This window comes from Gobio gobio (assembly GCF_949357685.1).
Source record: "Gobio gobio genome assembly, chromosome: 21".
Taxonomy (NCBI): domain Eukaryota; kingdom Metazoa; phylum Chordata; class Actinopteri; order Cypriniformes; family Gobionidae; genus Gobio; species Gobio gobio.
Window position 1 is genome coordinate 20,534,210 of NC_137117.1, and position 16,070 is coordinate 20,550,279.

Genomic DNA, 16,070 nt, shown 5'->3' on the forward strand with positions numbered 1-16,070 from the left:
CACCTGTATTGATGCATTTGTCAGTAAATAGGCTCAGCAAACAAACACGGCTACAAGCATTGAGAGGCCAAGGGATATATAGAGCACCATCCGTCCTGCTGACATGTGAAATCAGCGCTAGAGAGCCACGGTCACAGCCCCACTCTCTGCACAGACCTTCGCCACCACATAATACACTTCTTCCATTGATTTGCTCCCATTGCCAGGAGTTAGTCCAGCCCCATTCATCTCTGTCACTCTATGGGGATAGAGGGGCTGTTGCAGCGTGTTCCTCCAAAGTAAACACCCCCGTGCTTGATTGATCGGCTGGGTTAGCAAGTGTGTGTGCTTTTTGTCACACTAGAAAGTCATTGCTTGTGTAACTTTGAATGCACATTTTTGCTTGTTTGTGCATCTCGCAGGCGAATATGATGAGTCTGGCGGAGCACATCATTGAGGCCACTCCGGAGCGTATCAAGCGGGAACATTTTCCAACCGTGGAGTCTGTTCCTCTAGACAACAGTGGCCTCACCAACACCATGAGCTGGCTGGCCAGTTACCTGGGAGACGTGGAACACCTGCCCAGCATCATCCAGTTGAGGTTAGTCAACATCTTTTAAAATGCATACTTTAATATACATATGTACTGAAATGCAGCGACCAGGGTGGGAAATTAACTTTTTTGCCCAACCACAGTGGCTGGTGAATGCAGAATTTTACCAGCCACTCCAAATTTTTTACAGAACCTTTTTATTTTATTTATAATTTTTTTTTTTCACTTTAAATGTATAGCAAATATATAAAGCATTAACATTCTTTTTCAGAGAGCCCACTTTAAAATAACCAAATTAAACCAAAAGTGAAAATGGATATAGTTCTACTTCTTTTTGAAAACACTAAAAAGAAAAAATAAAGAATTGCTAATCATGAATAAAATGTAAAATATATATACTTGTATATATAATACATATATATATATATATATATATATATATATATATATATATATATATATATATATATATATATAAAACCAGCCAAAAATATTATTGCGCAAATGTGAACCTGTAGTGCATTCACATTCTTAATATGCATTTGAGGTGAAGAGCATGATGGAGCCGAGATATTCTGACTTCATTTGGAGCAACGCTTGCTGCTCCAAATGGAAAAATACCTGCGTTTGGCTGGTTGCGGGTGTTCATTTCCCACCCTAGAAGAATAATTTAAAGGAAAAACAAAATGTATGCCTTGACCCTGCTAACTTCATATATTTATGTTCCTGTTTTGTTTCTGTGAACAGTCCCATATACAGTGAACCCCTGACCCCTCCCTCCAACCCTAGCCTGAGCCCGGGTAACTCGCCCATGCGTGAGGGTCCGTTTGAGAAGCCGACCTTGCCCGCCCCAGCTGAGTGGAGCGAGTTCCTCAGAGCCTCCAACAGCAAAGTGGAAAGAGAGCTAGCCCAGCTCACATTGTCGGACCCCGAGCAGAGGGAGCTCTACGAAGCCGCACGCCTGGTGCAGACCGCTTTCCGCAAGTACAAGGTACAGGCCAGTGGCTCGGGTGCCACGCGCTTGTGTTGATGTGTGAATAGAGACAGGATGTAAACGTCTGTGCACAGGTATTGGTAGGAACGAACATGGGACACCCTCTGTCTCCTTCCTGCTTTTTCCTTCCTTTCGATTTCATAAACACACAGACACAGAGTAGTCAGTCCCCACAGCTTCAGCATGGGTAAGGTGGCTTAACCAGCGCATGGCCTGGCTTATAAGGAGCGATTGCTGCCTCCTGTGGCTGCCTGTAATGAGTTTCAACAAAGATTCACCAGCTGGCCAAACTGGCGGCTTGTGCTCAGAGGCATCTGGTCTCTCAGCACCAGCTGCACCTAAGCAAGAAGGGCGTCTTTTCTTTATGACTTTCATTCTCCTGTAAGTGAACAGCCTAGTGGCCGTCTCCCAAGTGTCGCCAACTCCTCAGACCAACCCTTTACCTTCTCTCCCTGCAGGGACGCCCACTGCGCGAGCAACAGGAAGTAGCCACCGCTGTCATTCAGCGCTGTTACAGGAAGTACAAGCAGGTAATCCTTTAAGATGCTCTGACATTGACTTTGCCAACCTTTCCTGGATGTCTGGTTCATATGTCAAGCTCGAGCAAACACACTTGAGTCAATTATAAGCTTTCAGAGCTACATCAACCGCAAGGTCACATTCATGACAAATCATTCTCTTTCTTTTCTTTTACAAGCTAACATGGATAGCCTTGAAGGTAACTTTTTTTCATTGTTCATGCATTAAAGCATTCATACATTTTGACACAAGTCTGTCTCTGCATTTTAGTTGCAAGGGACACCTTGCTATACACTGTGCAGACCAAAAGAGACTAGACCAGGTTTTTTTTAATTGAGTCTGGAGACCGTCAGTAGGCTGCACCTGGGATTTAGGGATTTAGGAAAATGTATTTTAGAGATGCCACAGTATACTGTAAATCTACCCTAGCACAATATTTGTTGTGATAGGCACTGTACAAATATATTTGAATTGAATTATGCACTCTGTTTATGCATCTTACATTACATTACAGCGGGTAAAACTTAATACAAAGTCAATATTTTCTAGATTTTAGTCATTTGCATTGGCTTCAATACAGTTACAAAAAACAAAAGTCTTTATATCACACAGGATAAATGGCTCTTTATACGCAAAAATATATAGCTGCCTTTATATTTTAGCAAGTGGGTCCCTCAGAGGAACATCATTTTTGATGGTCCTGGGCTTCAAAATGTTTGGAAAGCCCTGTTCTAGATATTCAGTAAATAGGTCTGGAATACGAGGTAAAAGAATACCAAAAAAAGCAACATGGCTCATTTAAACAAGCCATTATACACAACTGTATTCAGTAAATAAGATTTTTTTAAATGCAACTTGCTACTGCCCATATTTATAAGTAACTCTCAAAAAAAAGACACTTAAAATAAGTGAACAGGGTAATATTGATGGGCATACAATTTTTGGGGCATTACTTATTTACAACTGCGAACTCTGAAACATTGCTATGATTAACACATTGTCAATCATTGCCATTTTGGTTGGAAATCATAAACATATATGGTAAGATAAATTAGAGTTTAACACTTTAAGGGATAGTTCACCCAAAAATGAAAATTCCGCCATCATTTGGTTCATCATGTAGTTCCAAACCTGTATTTCTTTTCTTCTACTGAACACAAAAGAAGATATTTTAAAGAATGTTGGTCATTAACTTTCGGTTCCCATTTCGGAACCGAAACTGTTCGGTTATCTACATCCTTCAAAATATTTTCTTTTGTGTCCAGCAGAAAAAAAGAAATACAGGTTTGGAACAACATGAAAGTGAGTAAATGGTGTCAGGTGAACTATCCCTTTAAATACGGGAAAACTTTGCAGTCTGTGTGTGTGTGTGTGTGTGTGTGTGGCCAATGTGATTCAGATAGGGTGCAAGAACTTTGTTGTCATTAATGCCTTGTGTGTTTATGTATCAGTATGCACTTTATAAGAAGATGACGCAGGCCGCCATCCTTATCCAGAGTAAGTTCCGCAGCTACCACGAGCAGAAGAAGTTCCAGCAGAGCCGGCGGGCGGCTGTGCTGATCCAGCAGTGCTACCGCAGCTACAGGGAGTTTGGCCGGCTGAGGCCCCACCGCAGAGCAGCCACCGCGGCACTGGTCCAGCACAAACTCAGGTAGCACCCACAACTGCCCGAGATGAATCACTTCCTCTTATATTCTGTCCAAATCTGATTCCAACTGTTGTTTGATGTTATGTAGTCAGCCAATAGCTCTTATGAATCTGTTCCAAGTGGCATACTGTTCTGAGCTTTGCCCTGTGAGATATTTTATTCATGGACAAGATGTAATATGCGAAATTAAATGAGTTTGAAAGCAATGTTTGTGTTTCAGAAGCAGTCTTCTCACTAAGAGGCAAGATCAGGCTGCCCGCAAGATCATGAAGTTCCTCCGCCGTTGCCGCCACAGGTATTCTCCCACCACCACCATTCATCCGCTACCTGAAACACTCCTGGTACAAATACAAATGTGACACTTCATGTTTTGTTTACATATTCACTTTTTTTTTTTTTTGGTGACCTTATTACACATACTAACAGAAATCTTTGAAAGTGTGATTCACTAATCATGAGTGGTTTAGTGAGGGGTGCGCCTCTCTTCCCTTGGCTCTACCCCCACCCCCACCACCCCCCCATCATCATATCTGCTGTGTGCTAATAGCTGTCTGGTGTTGTTTTGCTGTTAATGCAAAGCCCCTTGATGGACCATAGACTATTCAAGCGGGTGAGTGCAGCCTCAGCGATTCAGTATGTCTCCCTTTTTTCTACTGTATCTCTCTCCCTCTCGCTCGTCTCATACACACACACACACACACACACACAAAGACCTCCCCCCATCCTCTCTTGCTCCTTGCCCTCATCATCACCGTTGCTTGATGCCTGCTTGCATGACAGCTACCAACTGGACGCACAGATGAGCGAGATCAAGGGCCTCAGCATATGATCGGCCTCAGGATATCAGTTGTGTCTTGCTATACACTACCACCGAGATGCTGCATTAAACAAGCACCTTTTTCTCCTGTCTAGATTATTTAAGTTTCCTTTTACTTCCTGTATTTGTAAAGAGGAAAAGATAAGATAGACGGAAGAACTGAAGGTTGTTTGGTGTAAACGACGTTGCATGAAGATGATGATGATGATCATTAGAGAAAACTGTCTGCCTCTCTGGCTTGTGTGTTTTGGTTCTGACTAGTTAAAGCCTGTTTTATTGCACATGCTGCAGTGGGAACTGTCTATCTCTCTTTCATTGTTTGGTTGTAGATAACGTATCTTTGTGCTAAACAAATCAAAACGGTGAAAAAACAAAGTTGCTCATATTTTATTAGATGTTTGATGTATTTCAAAAGGAAGTAGACAGAATAATCAGCAGACAGCAGGCAACTTTCTTGTCAAAGACTATAAGATGAGAAGGTTTCAGACTGGTTTTGTATTCAATGAAATGCAGACTATTTTAAGCTTTTTTGTCCTAAATATCTACTTACAAGATGAGGCAATGAAGAAAATGGGGCAAATCATCAGTGAAGATCTGAGAGAACTTTTGCACAGAGCACTGGCCGGAACAATGTTCTTTCATACAAGTGATTTAGAAATTATTATTAAAAAATGATGTTAAATTATGTACACTACCATTCAAAAGTTTGGGGTCAGTATGATTTTTTTTGTAATTAAATGAATACCTTTATTTAGCAATGATTCTTGACAGTAAAGATATATTTTTGATGGTTTCCACAAAGATATGAAGCAGCACAACTGTTTTCAACAACAACAACAAAAATTCTTGAACAGCAAATCATGTGACACTGAAGACCGATATATTGATGCTGAAAATTCAGCTTTGCCATCACAGTAATATAAATTACATTTTATATTTCCCGATATTATTATTTTTGCTGTATTTGATGCAATAAATCAAAAACATGAATAAAAAAAATCTTACAGACCCCAAACCTTTGACCTGTAGTGTATTGTCTTATAAAGATGCAGCTTTAAACTGAAAAAGTGTTCCGCATAAACCATGCAAAGGTATATTTTACACTGTGCTGGATGGATACTTAAAGATTTCTTTTCTGTTTAAAGGTATCAGCCTCCATTTGTTCCAAGGCTGTGTGACTTCCTTTTTGTTTTTTGGTGGAACACAAAAGGAGTTGTTTAGAAGAATGTCCATCTGTGTTATTTCCATACAATGTATGATGATCAGAGACAGACATTCATTTTCATTGTATAGAAACGAGCAGCTTGGACATTCTGATGAATATCTGCTTTTGTGTTTCATCCACAGCTTGATTGGATCTTCTCTGCTCTCTGAGATAAATGCTAAAATGTGATGTGAGATTTTGAACCTGTGTCCCTTAATGTCTGTCTGTTGTTTTTCAGAGTGAGAGAATTGAGAAAGGCCAGGGAACATGAGAGCGTCCAGAAGAGCCCCCTCACAATGTGACATTACTCTCCAGACTCTTCCTTTCAGTTTTTCTGTTTCAACCAGAGACGTTTTACAAGAGGAAAAAAAAAAAGCAAGAACACTGCAACTCTTACTACTATTGTATGACTGACTGATACTTCGGCTACTAAACAACTGCGTTTTTTTCATATCTCTTTATTCCTTCTATGTTTTATGAAGAAAAGAGGCAACTGCTGTTGATCAAAACAAACTCAAAGGACGTTGTTTTAGGAGGAACAACATTTGCTTCGTGGCATTTTTTGCACTTTTTAATGGATTGATTTGTCATTTTGAATGAGCATTAAAATGTTCCAATTGAAAAGGGAAAAAAAAAAAAGAATGGATGGAAGATTGGAAGTCATGCTCTTCAGTGGCTCGTAAAGAAAAGATAAACGAAGAGAGAAAGATGGTGACAAAATATGGAGTCGACACAGAAACATGGCCGGACCTGTTCCGAGTGTATTTCCTAGTTTTCAAAAAGATGTGTTTAGTGGGTAAAATTGTTACCAAAAATGATGTATAATTCATGAATTAGTTTTTGTACAGCCAAACGAATTCATCTGAAACTTCTTTCAGTCTGTCCCTTGCGCTCACCCGTCTTCTCTTAGCTACAAGGAGACTGGGTTGCTAATGAATGTAAGAGGGAAACAAGCAGGCCTGGGTGACATGTCATGCTGATTTAATTTTGTGCATAGGTAATGCATAGGTAAACAGAGAATTGTAATCAACAACTATTTTCAGATCGATGGTATTCATCACAGAGCAACGGATCGCTCCAGGCAGATCTTGTCTTACGCACGCTTGAAACTAGGCCACAGTCTTTTCGTTTGTATAGTTTTCAACTCCATTAATGTACTGGAGACACCAAATGTCATCCCTTCCGCCCATCATTTACTATTGGCAAGTTTGTAATATGTTTTCTTTTGTTAATCTAATGTTAAATACTCATTGGTGAAGCTTTTGTTCGGTTGAAGATCAACCTCAGAGGTTTTCTAAAGCTGTTTAAGAGAAAGTTACATGCATTGCCTTGATATCTTTGACACACCCGGGGTTAGACAAATCCATATTTTTGACAATTGAGCGGTCCCTGTACATAAAGAAGGTTGCCGGTACGCAAAGTAAAACATTTATCTAAGCAGGATTGTATTTTAGAAATATTTTATTTTCCTCATTGAAAGGGATCAAAACAGATTAGCGTCAAAATCTGAATATTTGTATAGTTTTGTTTGAATGCCTAAGAAGTATGGTTGTATCGTTTGTACATAGTGTAAATACCTGGGATAAAGTCAAGCTACTGTATGTGCATGACAAAAACGAACAAAGATACAAAAAAAGAGTTCAAAAGCATTAGTGGCTATGCTCTGTAAAACTATTTCACTATAAGAGTATTTTATTTTCCTTTGAATGTTCTTGAGAAGAACATTTTGCTAAAGCATGACTTTCCTGCAATTATGAAAAATACTGTATGAGGTAGGAGAAAAGGCAAAATGATCATTAGGTTATGTTTACATCTGTTTTTGTTTTTGTTTTCGGGGCTACCAAGAATATTTTGCCAACGGTGCCAAGTAATGTGAATGCTACTGCTTAAAGGAAGTAAGTTAATCATTGCTGAACAGATAATCATAAGGTAAAACGTGATCAGATTCACTTGCATTCAATATGCATAACCCATGAACACTGTCGGTCAAGAATGGTGGTGGTGGTGGTGTATTTCAGGAAGGATCTTTAAGTGTATCACATATCCCATTTAGTTGATTTGTACATTTGTTTGTTTTGTGTTTCATAAGCCCAAATACTTTTGTATTATGTCAGTGAAACGATGTAAAATATGCTTTTCTGTTATGAACACAGAGGTAGTGGCAGTTCTGACAGTCTAGTTCAAGATGTGCAAGGATTCCTTTGAGTTGACAGACACACTGTAGAAGCTTAAATAATGACACAGCCTCTTTGGAAATCCACACTGCTACACTGACTGAAAGATCAGCTTCTCTGTTATGCATGTAAACGGGATTCTTTTGGTGCTAAAACGTTGGCGTGAAGGGCCTGATAGACCTCCAAAGATCAGCCAATTTCACCAGTGTTGCAGTGACGTTACTTTCAACAGCAGATGTCGCCGTGGCTATTGAAAAGAAGAAAGTATGCGAAAATGCACTAAAAAATCTGTATATTTCAGTTTCCCCTCATGTCAATGCTTTTTTGTCATGTTTTGTATTCGCGTCTCTGTTCGAGAGATGTAATATGTTTTCTTCAGAGTGCTTATGTTGGAAGTGCCTGATCATATTCTAAATCCAGCGAGCCGTGTCAGTCTGCATGTGAGGTTTGCAAGGGACTGGCATTAGCGAGAAGTGAATTATAGTCGGTTCGTTTTTATTTTCCCCTACGTTACCTACCTACTTTCTCCGTGTATTTCGTTTTAACGCACAAGGAATATATGGCTTCTTCATTACTCTATTGGAACTGCCAGATGAACCCGCGAGGACTGCAGATTTCAGTCCGGTGGTTCTTGCCTTGCATTCATCATTCCGGTAGCAGTTTAGGTTGTCAGCTGATGCACTGCGGTGGCAACTCGAGTCTTATTATGCTTGCATGGGTAACATAGATAACCGGGTTGCTGAAACAGCACCCAAAGCATGCTTATTTTTGTAGATTTGGTAGTCAGGTAGACTTGTTGAAGAAATACTGTTCTGTAAAGCAGCTGGTTTCATGGGTTGCAGAACTTCAAACAGACCGATGGCTTCGGAACAAAAGCTGGCAAATTGTCCGTACTCACATTTACAGGGGCAGCATGAATCTTTTTCTGTTTTTTGTTTTGTTTTTGTTTTTCTCAAATAGGCTAAAATTTGGCTTCCTGTTTCGTTTCGTAAATGGCGTCGAATTCAGTTTCACTCCACTTTCCATTTCCATTCCTATTTCTTAAAACGACTCCACTACAGAAACAGGTTTTTGAAAAAACGTGTGTACCTCATACAAAAACACGCGCCACAGAACTGTGTCCATGGCACTAGTGCAGATGAAACCTCGGTTCACTTTTGTATTTTAACTCAGGTGCCAAACTGGAGAAAAGGGGGAAGTAGAGCAGGTCACTTGAGAATTAGTTGCTGCTTATTGGGAAACGAGCCAGACTGTCCTGATGAAATTACTGTGATTCTGAACATGTCATGCTGTTCACCTTTTTTTAAATCAACTAAGCTGAGTTGGCGTAGCCCTAAAAAGCGATTTGTCAAAAGACTGGTGTTGTATAAGAGTGATCAACTGCACGAATGCGTCTGATGCTTGTGTAAATACGCATGGATGTTTCTCCGGATCCTATAGTCACTGTATAAACACGTACACTGCCGTGGATATACTGTCTCACAATAATGAAAAAAGTGCTGCTCGGATCGATTCATCGTCATCGTCATCACCACGTTATTATAGCCATAGATAGACGTTTAAAAGGATAGCTGTAGTTTATAAACGCCAGACTATAACCTCATCTGGTCGCATACGGGTTCATTTGGACAACTCTGGTTCAGCTTTAACGGTATCACAGCTCAGCCCACAAGAGATACCTCATATCATCACTTTTGTTTGTCGCGTCACCAAATTAGAACAGAGACTGCCTTTCCTGCGCATCCATTCTTTAGAAAAGGGAAACAAACATCCCACCTCTCATGGACACAGAGCAATAAGCAATTCCTGAAGTGAAGACCTGTAGATCTAATGGGGACAGCGATCTGTTGGACACACGTAGCTGACTAACTCTTATGCAAATGCCAGTATTGTGAGATTAGAATGCAGTAGTTTTAAGGACAGTGCTTATACGACACCCTTCATGGAGCTGCACGTTTTCATCCCTTTCAAACCGAGAAAATAACGGCCCTGCCTTTATTACAAGCTACACTTGGGGCTCTCTACACTTTGCATGTTAAACTAGTGTTAGATCTACTTTTCCTCTCCTCTCTAGCTGTCTTTTTTCTGTCTTTCCCGATAATGTAGCCCTCTCCCTTCCTAATGACCCCTGATTTTTTTTTTCTTCTTTTTTAAATGTCTTTGTTTTTCTTCCTTCCCCCCCTGGTTGAGCAATTTATTTTTCTAATTGTGCATGTTAAAGAGTCACTGAATCGATGGATATGTTAAAAAAGAGAATTCAGCTGCTGAAGCCATGCAAAATGTTTTGAATTGCCCTTAAAATATGAAAGATGTTTTCTGAATGCTTTATATTCTCTCTGCTGTAAAATAATAAAAGGGGAAAAAACTTAAAAGGTTTCAAAGTTATTTAGTGTCTTTTTACAACTCAAGAGACTGTGAAACCGGGCATAATGGGATGAATTTGTTGGCTCAGTTGGGCCATCTGTTGGTCACTGCATTGCACTACGTCCTGTCATTAAGTGAAGATGCTATGACAGTGATGACCTTTAGGTCCATAAATTACCTTTAGGTCCAAATGATGACATTCATTGAATCATGAATCGGTGAAAGGTCATACAGTAAATTGTATTACTTCTATTCAGATTGAGATTAAACGAATGGTTAGTTATTTTGTGTGGTCCCTTGATGGGAATGATAGCTTATGAAATGACTGCTGTGTGTGCAATTGTGCTTGTGCTGAAGAGGCATTTTTTGCTTTTAATACTGAGGATAGAACAGTCATTGGGCCGGTTACTGGCAGGGTTTATGGGCCAGGTAACGGTCCTCTGGACTCCAAACACGTGGTTATTGGTCAGGATATAAATTGTGAAGACAACTCCTTAACCTCAGTGTAGCGCTGTTTTCTGCACAACAAGAACAATCTGGGAAAATCACTGAAGGCTCCTCAGGTAAGGAACAAAGTCTTTGTATTTTTTGACAGTTATATATAATTTACATGTAATTCTGTTATGATTTCCTTGTTTGTGTTTTATTATCATTATATCATTATTATAGAAAAATGCTGCTCTACGTGTACATGTATGTGTTAAATGCCTCTCTCCAATTATGAGAGAAATTTTAATGACCCTACAAGTTCTATTAAATCATCAAAATATGAGTGAAATATTTTTTATATATTTTTTTTAAGAAAATACCTGAAATATTTTATAAAACATTTTAGGGGATTCTATCATGGGATAATTTTATGGATTTAGTTTTAATTAAGTAATTTTGTTTTAATATATTTTTTATTTAATTACATTTTATAAACATACTTTTTCACAAAAAAATGAAATAACCTCTTAAACATGGAAGCATAATGTGATCATTTAAGACATTTCTCCTTATATATATAAAAAAATTTGACATAAAGTGTTCTTTAAAATTTAGTCAAGAACTCTAGGGTTCTGTATAGAGCCTCATTAAACCTTAGATATTAAGTAGATATTAATAGCTAATAAGACTTCTAGTTATAGCCTACTATATTACTTATTATTTCAAAGTTGTTGTTTTTTATATATAATATAATTATTATCATGATTAATAATAAGCAATGTGTATTACATTATTATGTATATCAAATAATTATATATTATATATTATTATAACTATAAATGGCTTATTTTTATTTTTATTTAATAGCATATCATCATTATTATAATTAATTATAATTATATATTATTAATATTTATATATAATATTATATTTTTATAATACCATATAATAATCATTATTTAGTTTGTTTATTGCCTTAAAGGGATAGTTTACCCAAAAATGAAAAATATGTCATTATTTACACACTCTCAAGTTGTCCAAAACCTGTGTGAATTTCTTTGTTCTGCTGAACACAAAGGGAGTTATTTTGAAAAATGTCAGTAACCAAGCAGTTGTGGAGCACCATTGACAAATCTAGGAAGTCAATGGTGCTCCACAACAAATTGAAAATTTTGGGTGAATATCATTTTAAGGCTAATTTATTGATTTTCTCATGTTTTCTCATGATGAGGAGGTAGACCTGTTTTACAGATATAATGAAGAGGACGTTCTGCTTGTCTCTCAGTCTGTTGCTGCTGTGTGTCTGGTGGAGCGACAGTCAGCCTGTTCACACTCACATTGTCAGAGAGGTAAAGGAACTTCGTTTTTGTTTACGGGCTGTTTATGAAATATTGGAAGTAATTGTTTTAACTGCTGCTTGTGTGGGTGCTGTTAGATGATAGAGCTCCTCAGAGCGATGACTTCAGTGAATGAGCAGGAAGGACAAGACACAGAGCTGATGGGCTCTCCGGAGGTTCTCTGGCCTAATACTGAAGATTTGGAAAAGAGAGACCTTCCACGTCTAGGAGTATCAATACATAGAGCATTGCCTTCAAGAGTCCACAGCAGGTAATCAAACAACCACTGATCTGCTGTTCTCATAAACATAATACAGCAGCAGAATGGTACCAGTGGTGGCCCTGCTTTACTTGGTTCCTATAGACATGACCAAAAAAAGTGTTTATTTTTAAAATGTGCTATTTTATATGAATTTAGTGACAAGTGGTGTTTAACACATATCATACTGTGGTGTGTGTGTGTGTGTGTGTGTGTGTGTGTGTGTGTGTGTGTGTGTGTGTGTGTGTGTGTGTGTGTGTGTGTGTGTGTGTGTGTGTGTGTGTGTGTGTGTGTGTGTGTGTGTGTGTGTGTGTGTGTGTGTGTGTGTGTGTGTGTGTGTGTGTGTGTGTGTGTGTGTGTGTGTTCAGTAAGTCCGTTGATGCATCTAGATACCGTTTGTCCTCCCCAAGTGGATGTCCAGCCTCCAAGGTTGAAGAATAGTTTGGAGGAATTCTTCTGTCTCGAAAATGCTTGAATGAATCAATCCAAAGCTACTAGGTTTACACTCAAATCGCACGCTCTCTATAGAGCTCATTGTAAGACGAAAAAAATAAAAGAAGAACATTATGAACTCTGGACAAAGAATGGAGGCTTTTTATTATTTTATTTTTGCATTTATTTAAGAGTTATATGTTTTAAAACATACAGCTATTGTGGTCTCTTAGATAGTATTGGCAATGAATCCAAATATTCCAACATTAAAGCTGAAGATATGTAGAAAAGAAAAATCCTATATATTTTACATGTTAGTGGTTTACATCAGCAACTGTCTCCTGTATAATTGTGTGTGAGTCCATACTGGTAGGAAAAGCTATAAAAGCCCTGTCGCTCTGTTCAGTAGGCCTATGTCACGAATGGCTCAAACACAGTATTTCCAGAAGCAGTCTGCACTGCCGCCTCTCTTCCTGAACTGTCTCCTGTTGCCCCACAGACCGCTGGGAGGGATGAGGCGATACGGTTTTTCTAAAAGAAACTTAGGAGAAAGATGTTGGTCACATATTTGCATGTAAATGTAATACAACAAAAATAATGCACATGAACACGCAAGCTAAGAGATTTATATTTCCTTTACCTCTCTAAGAGACTCTTTAGGAATCTGCCCAGATATTTTAGTACCTGTGAAAGGAACAGTATGAGCATTAGTTTTTCATCTGCAGAAGAACCTTCATTGAAAGATGGCGCAGTTGTAGCTTTTGTGATTAAACGTCTGTGTGAGATGAATGAGTCTCACTCTCTCTGCTGAGCAGCGGGGAATATCCTACGACTGCCGCCCTCTGCAGGAGATCATTGAGATCAGAGACAGAGAAATCATCTGGACTGACGACGCCGGCCTCTTCCACAGAATCTATAGCAGCAATCAGACAGACACTATTTCATCAGCTACTGCAACTTTGCCTGTATTGCTATTTGGCACCAGTATTACAAAATTAATGTTACCTTTTTGGGTCACACGTTATATTAGGTGCCTTTAACTGGATTTACAGTACTTGCATCAAAAACATTGGATACACAATGTACTTATTGTGTTCATGTTTTATTGCGAAACACTTTTGCTGCTATTGAGGTGGGATACAGGTACGGTTAGGGACAGGTTTGATGGTAAGGGTAGGTTTAAGTGTGGGTTAAGAGGTAGGGGAAGGGTCAACGGGTTAATTTTTGATCAATTTACAGAAATTAATTACAGCTGTAATTGCATGCAGGTATTTAAAAAAAATATATGTACACAATAAGTACTTTGTATCAAATGATTAATACACACTCACACATACAGTGTATGTATATATGTATATATATACTTGGCGCTTTCGGCGGTGGACAGGGGTCAGCATGGGCACCCTGAGTGCTCTGTGGCTATGCAGCCCCATACGCAACAAACTGGGATGCACTGTGTATTCTGAAACCTTTCTATCAGAACCAGCATTAACTTCTTGAGCAATTTGAGCTACATTAGCTCGTCTGTTTGATCGGACAACACAGGCCAGCCTTCTATGTGCATCAATGAGCCTTTGGCCGGACCATGACCCTGTCGCCTGTTCACCACTGTTCCTTCTTTGGACCACTTTTGATAGATACTGACCACTGCAGACCGGGAACACCCCACAAGAGCTGCAGTTTTGGAGATGCTCTGACCCAGTCGTCTAGCCATCACCATTTGGCCCTTGTCAAACTCGCTCAAATCCTTACGCTTGCCCATTTGTCCTGCTTCTAACACATCAACTTTGAGGACAAAATGTTCACTTGCTGCCTAATATATCCCAACCACTACACTCTCAGAAAAAAAAGGTTCAAAAGTTGTCACTGGGGCGGTAGCCGACCCTTTCAAAAAGGTACACCTTTGTACCTAAAGAGTACCTATTAGTACCTCAAAAGCACATATACCAAAATTTTACATATTAGTATCTAAATTATACATATTTGAACCTTTTTAATGGGTACCATCCCAGAGACAGCTTTTGTACCTTTTTTTCTGAGAGTGTAACAGATGCCTTGATAATCTGTGTTATTCACTTCACCTAATGATGAATAATGTTATGCCTGATTGGTGTATATATATATACACTAATAATCGTTACATATTTTTATTGAACAATACTTGATCAATTATTAAATGAAAATATCTAAAGATAATTCAATTAGATGGAATTGTATTAATTGAAATGCATAAATCGTAAAGAAAAAAAAAGGGCTTACGGTGCCAAAAACATACAAACACACATACACACACAGATATATATATTTAACAACCATAAATATATGGGGAAAAATATGGCCATCTGAATAATTGTTTTGAATGCACTCACCAGGGCCGCTGTAAGTCATGTCGGCTGTGTCTGTAACAGGATGTGCTAGCAGATGACTGCAGGACAGCAGGAGGACAGAGCAGGACAGAAGCAGGTTACACATCATCTCTGCAGCAGGTGAAGATGAAGGTCCTATTAGGTCAGGCTTTGGTGAATGGAGTGGATGGATGGTCTCTTATCTTATATACTCCACTCTACCAAAAGCTGAGTGAATCATAATGGATGCAAAGTTTTTATTGAGAGTCAAAATATTTTATTCTTATTTTAAAAATTGGTTCCTGTTGAGTTAATATGTCCGTGAATAAATCAGGATGGCTGGTGTAGCAGATCCACGGTGGCTTTATCACCTTTGAATCTCATTGACCTGTTTTACTGAATTTGTAAATTGGGGAACACAGGTGTGCAAATGTCCGTCTATGACCGGGATGATTTTATGAATATGTCAACTGTCTTATTTAGCCCATGAATCTAGCCCTTTCACATTGAAAAGGAGGAAAATCTATCTCTTTAAATTCACAATGAGGGTTGGTGAACTGATGAATAGGAAAAAAGATTTTATTGGGAATTCAGGCAGACAAACTGATGTTAACGAGATTGTCAGTGTCAATGAAGTTCAAGAGTACCAGGGATATAAACTCCAGATTACCCATCTGCTGAGGAGAGAATGACATTTGTTTATCACCCACTGGCAACATGGCATTAATGATACACATTTGACATTTACAAAGCGTGGAGTATAATCAGACAGAGCAGACGTAAGAAATGAAGCGCCATTTTAAAAGGATGGATGGATGTCACTTACAGTCTGGCTGCACTTGTTGATCTTCATATAGGCTTTGATTGTGAGATTGGTTTAATGAGGAATTTGTTAGGATGAATTGCTCTCAACATTAAACACAATGCAATAACTTTTCAAGTGCACATTACACACAACATATGCTGCAAAAAAACTTTCTTAGTATATTTGTTTTGTTTTCTATTAAAAAATATCA

The 16,070-nt window shown here is 38.7% G+C and overlaps 2 protein-coding genes across 2 annotated transcripts in view; one reads left to right on the forward strand and one right to left on the reverse strand.

Moving 5' to 3' along the window:
• camta1a (calmodulin binding transcription activator 1a) overlaps positions 1–10,258 on the forward strand; it is a gene marked incomplete at its 5' end in the record, with an annotated part of 163,797 nt that extends 153,539 nt beyond the window's left edge. The window contains 8 exons of the mRNA XM_079801955.1: positions 402–580; positions 1,280–1,523; positions 1,985–2,056; positions 2,224–2,244; positions 3,497–3,696; positions 3,914–3,988; positions 4,273–4,303; positions 5,953–10,258. Of these exons, the coding sequence (XP_079658081.1) occupies positions 402–580; positions 1,280–1,523; positions 1,985–2,056; positions 2,224–2,244; positions 3,497–3,696; positions 3,914–3,988; positions 4,273–4,303; positions 5,953–5,985 (855 nt within the window). The 3' untranslated portion in view covers positions 5,986–10,258. The remainder of the gene's footprint in view (positions 1–401; positions 581–1,279; positions 1,524–1,984; positions 2,057–2,223; positions 2,245–3,496; positions 3,697–3,913; positions 3,989–4,272; positions 4,304–5,952) is intronic.
• A 2,878-nt stretch (positions 10,259–13,136) lies between these two features.
• uts2a (urotensin 2, alpha) lies at positions 13,137–15,184 on the reverse strand (the record flags this gene model as incomplete). Its single annotated transcript, XM_079802033.1, has 4 exons — positions 13,137–13,250; positions 13,350–13,393; positions 13,509–13,622; positions 15,079–15,184. The coding sequence occupies 4 exons, from the start codon at positions 15,182–15,184 to the stop codon at positions 13,137–13,139; spliced, it is 378 nt and encodes a 125-aa protein (XP_079658159.1).
• Between the last annotated feature and the right edge of the window lie 886 nt (positions 15,185–16,070).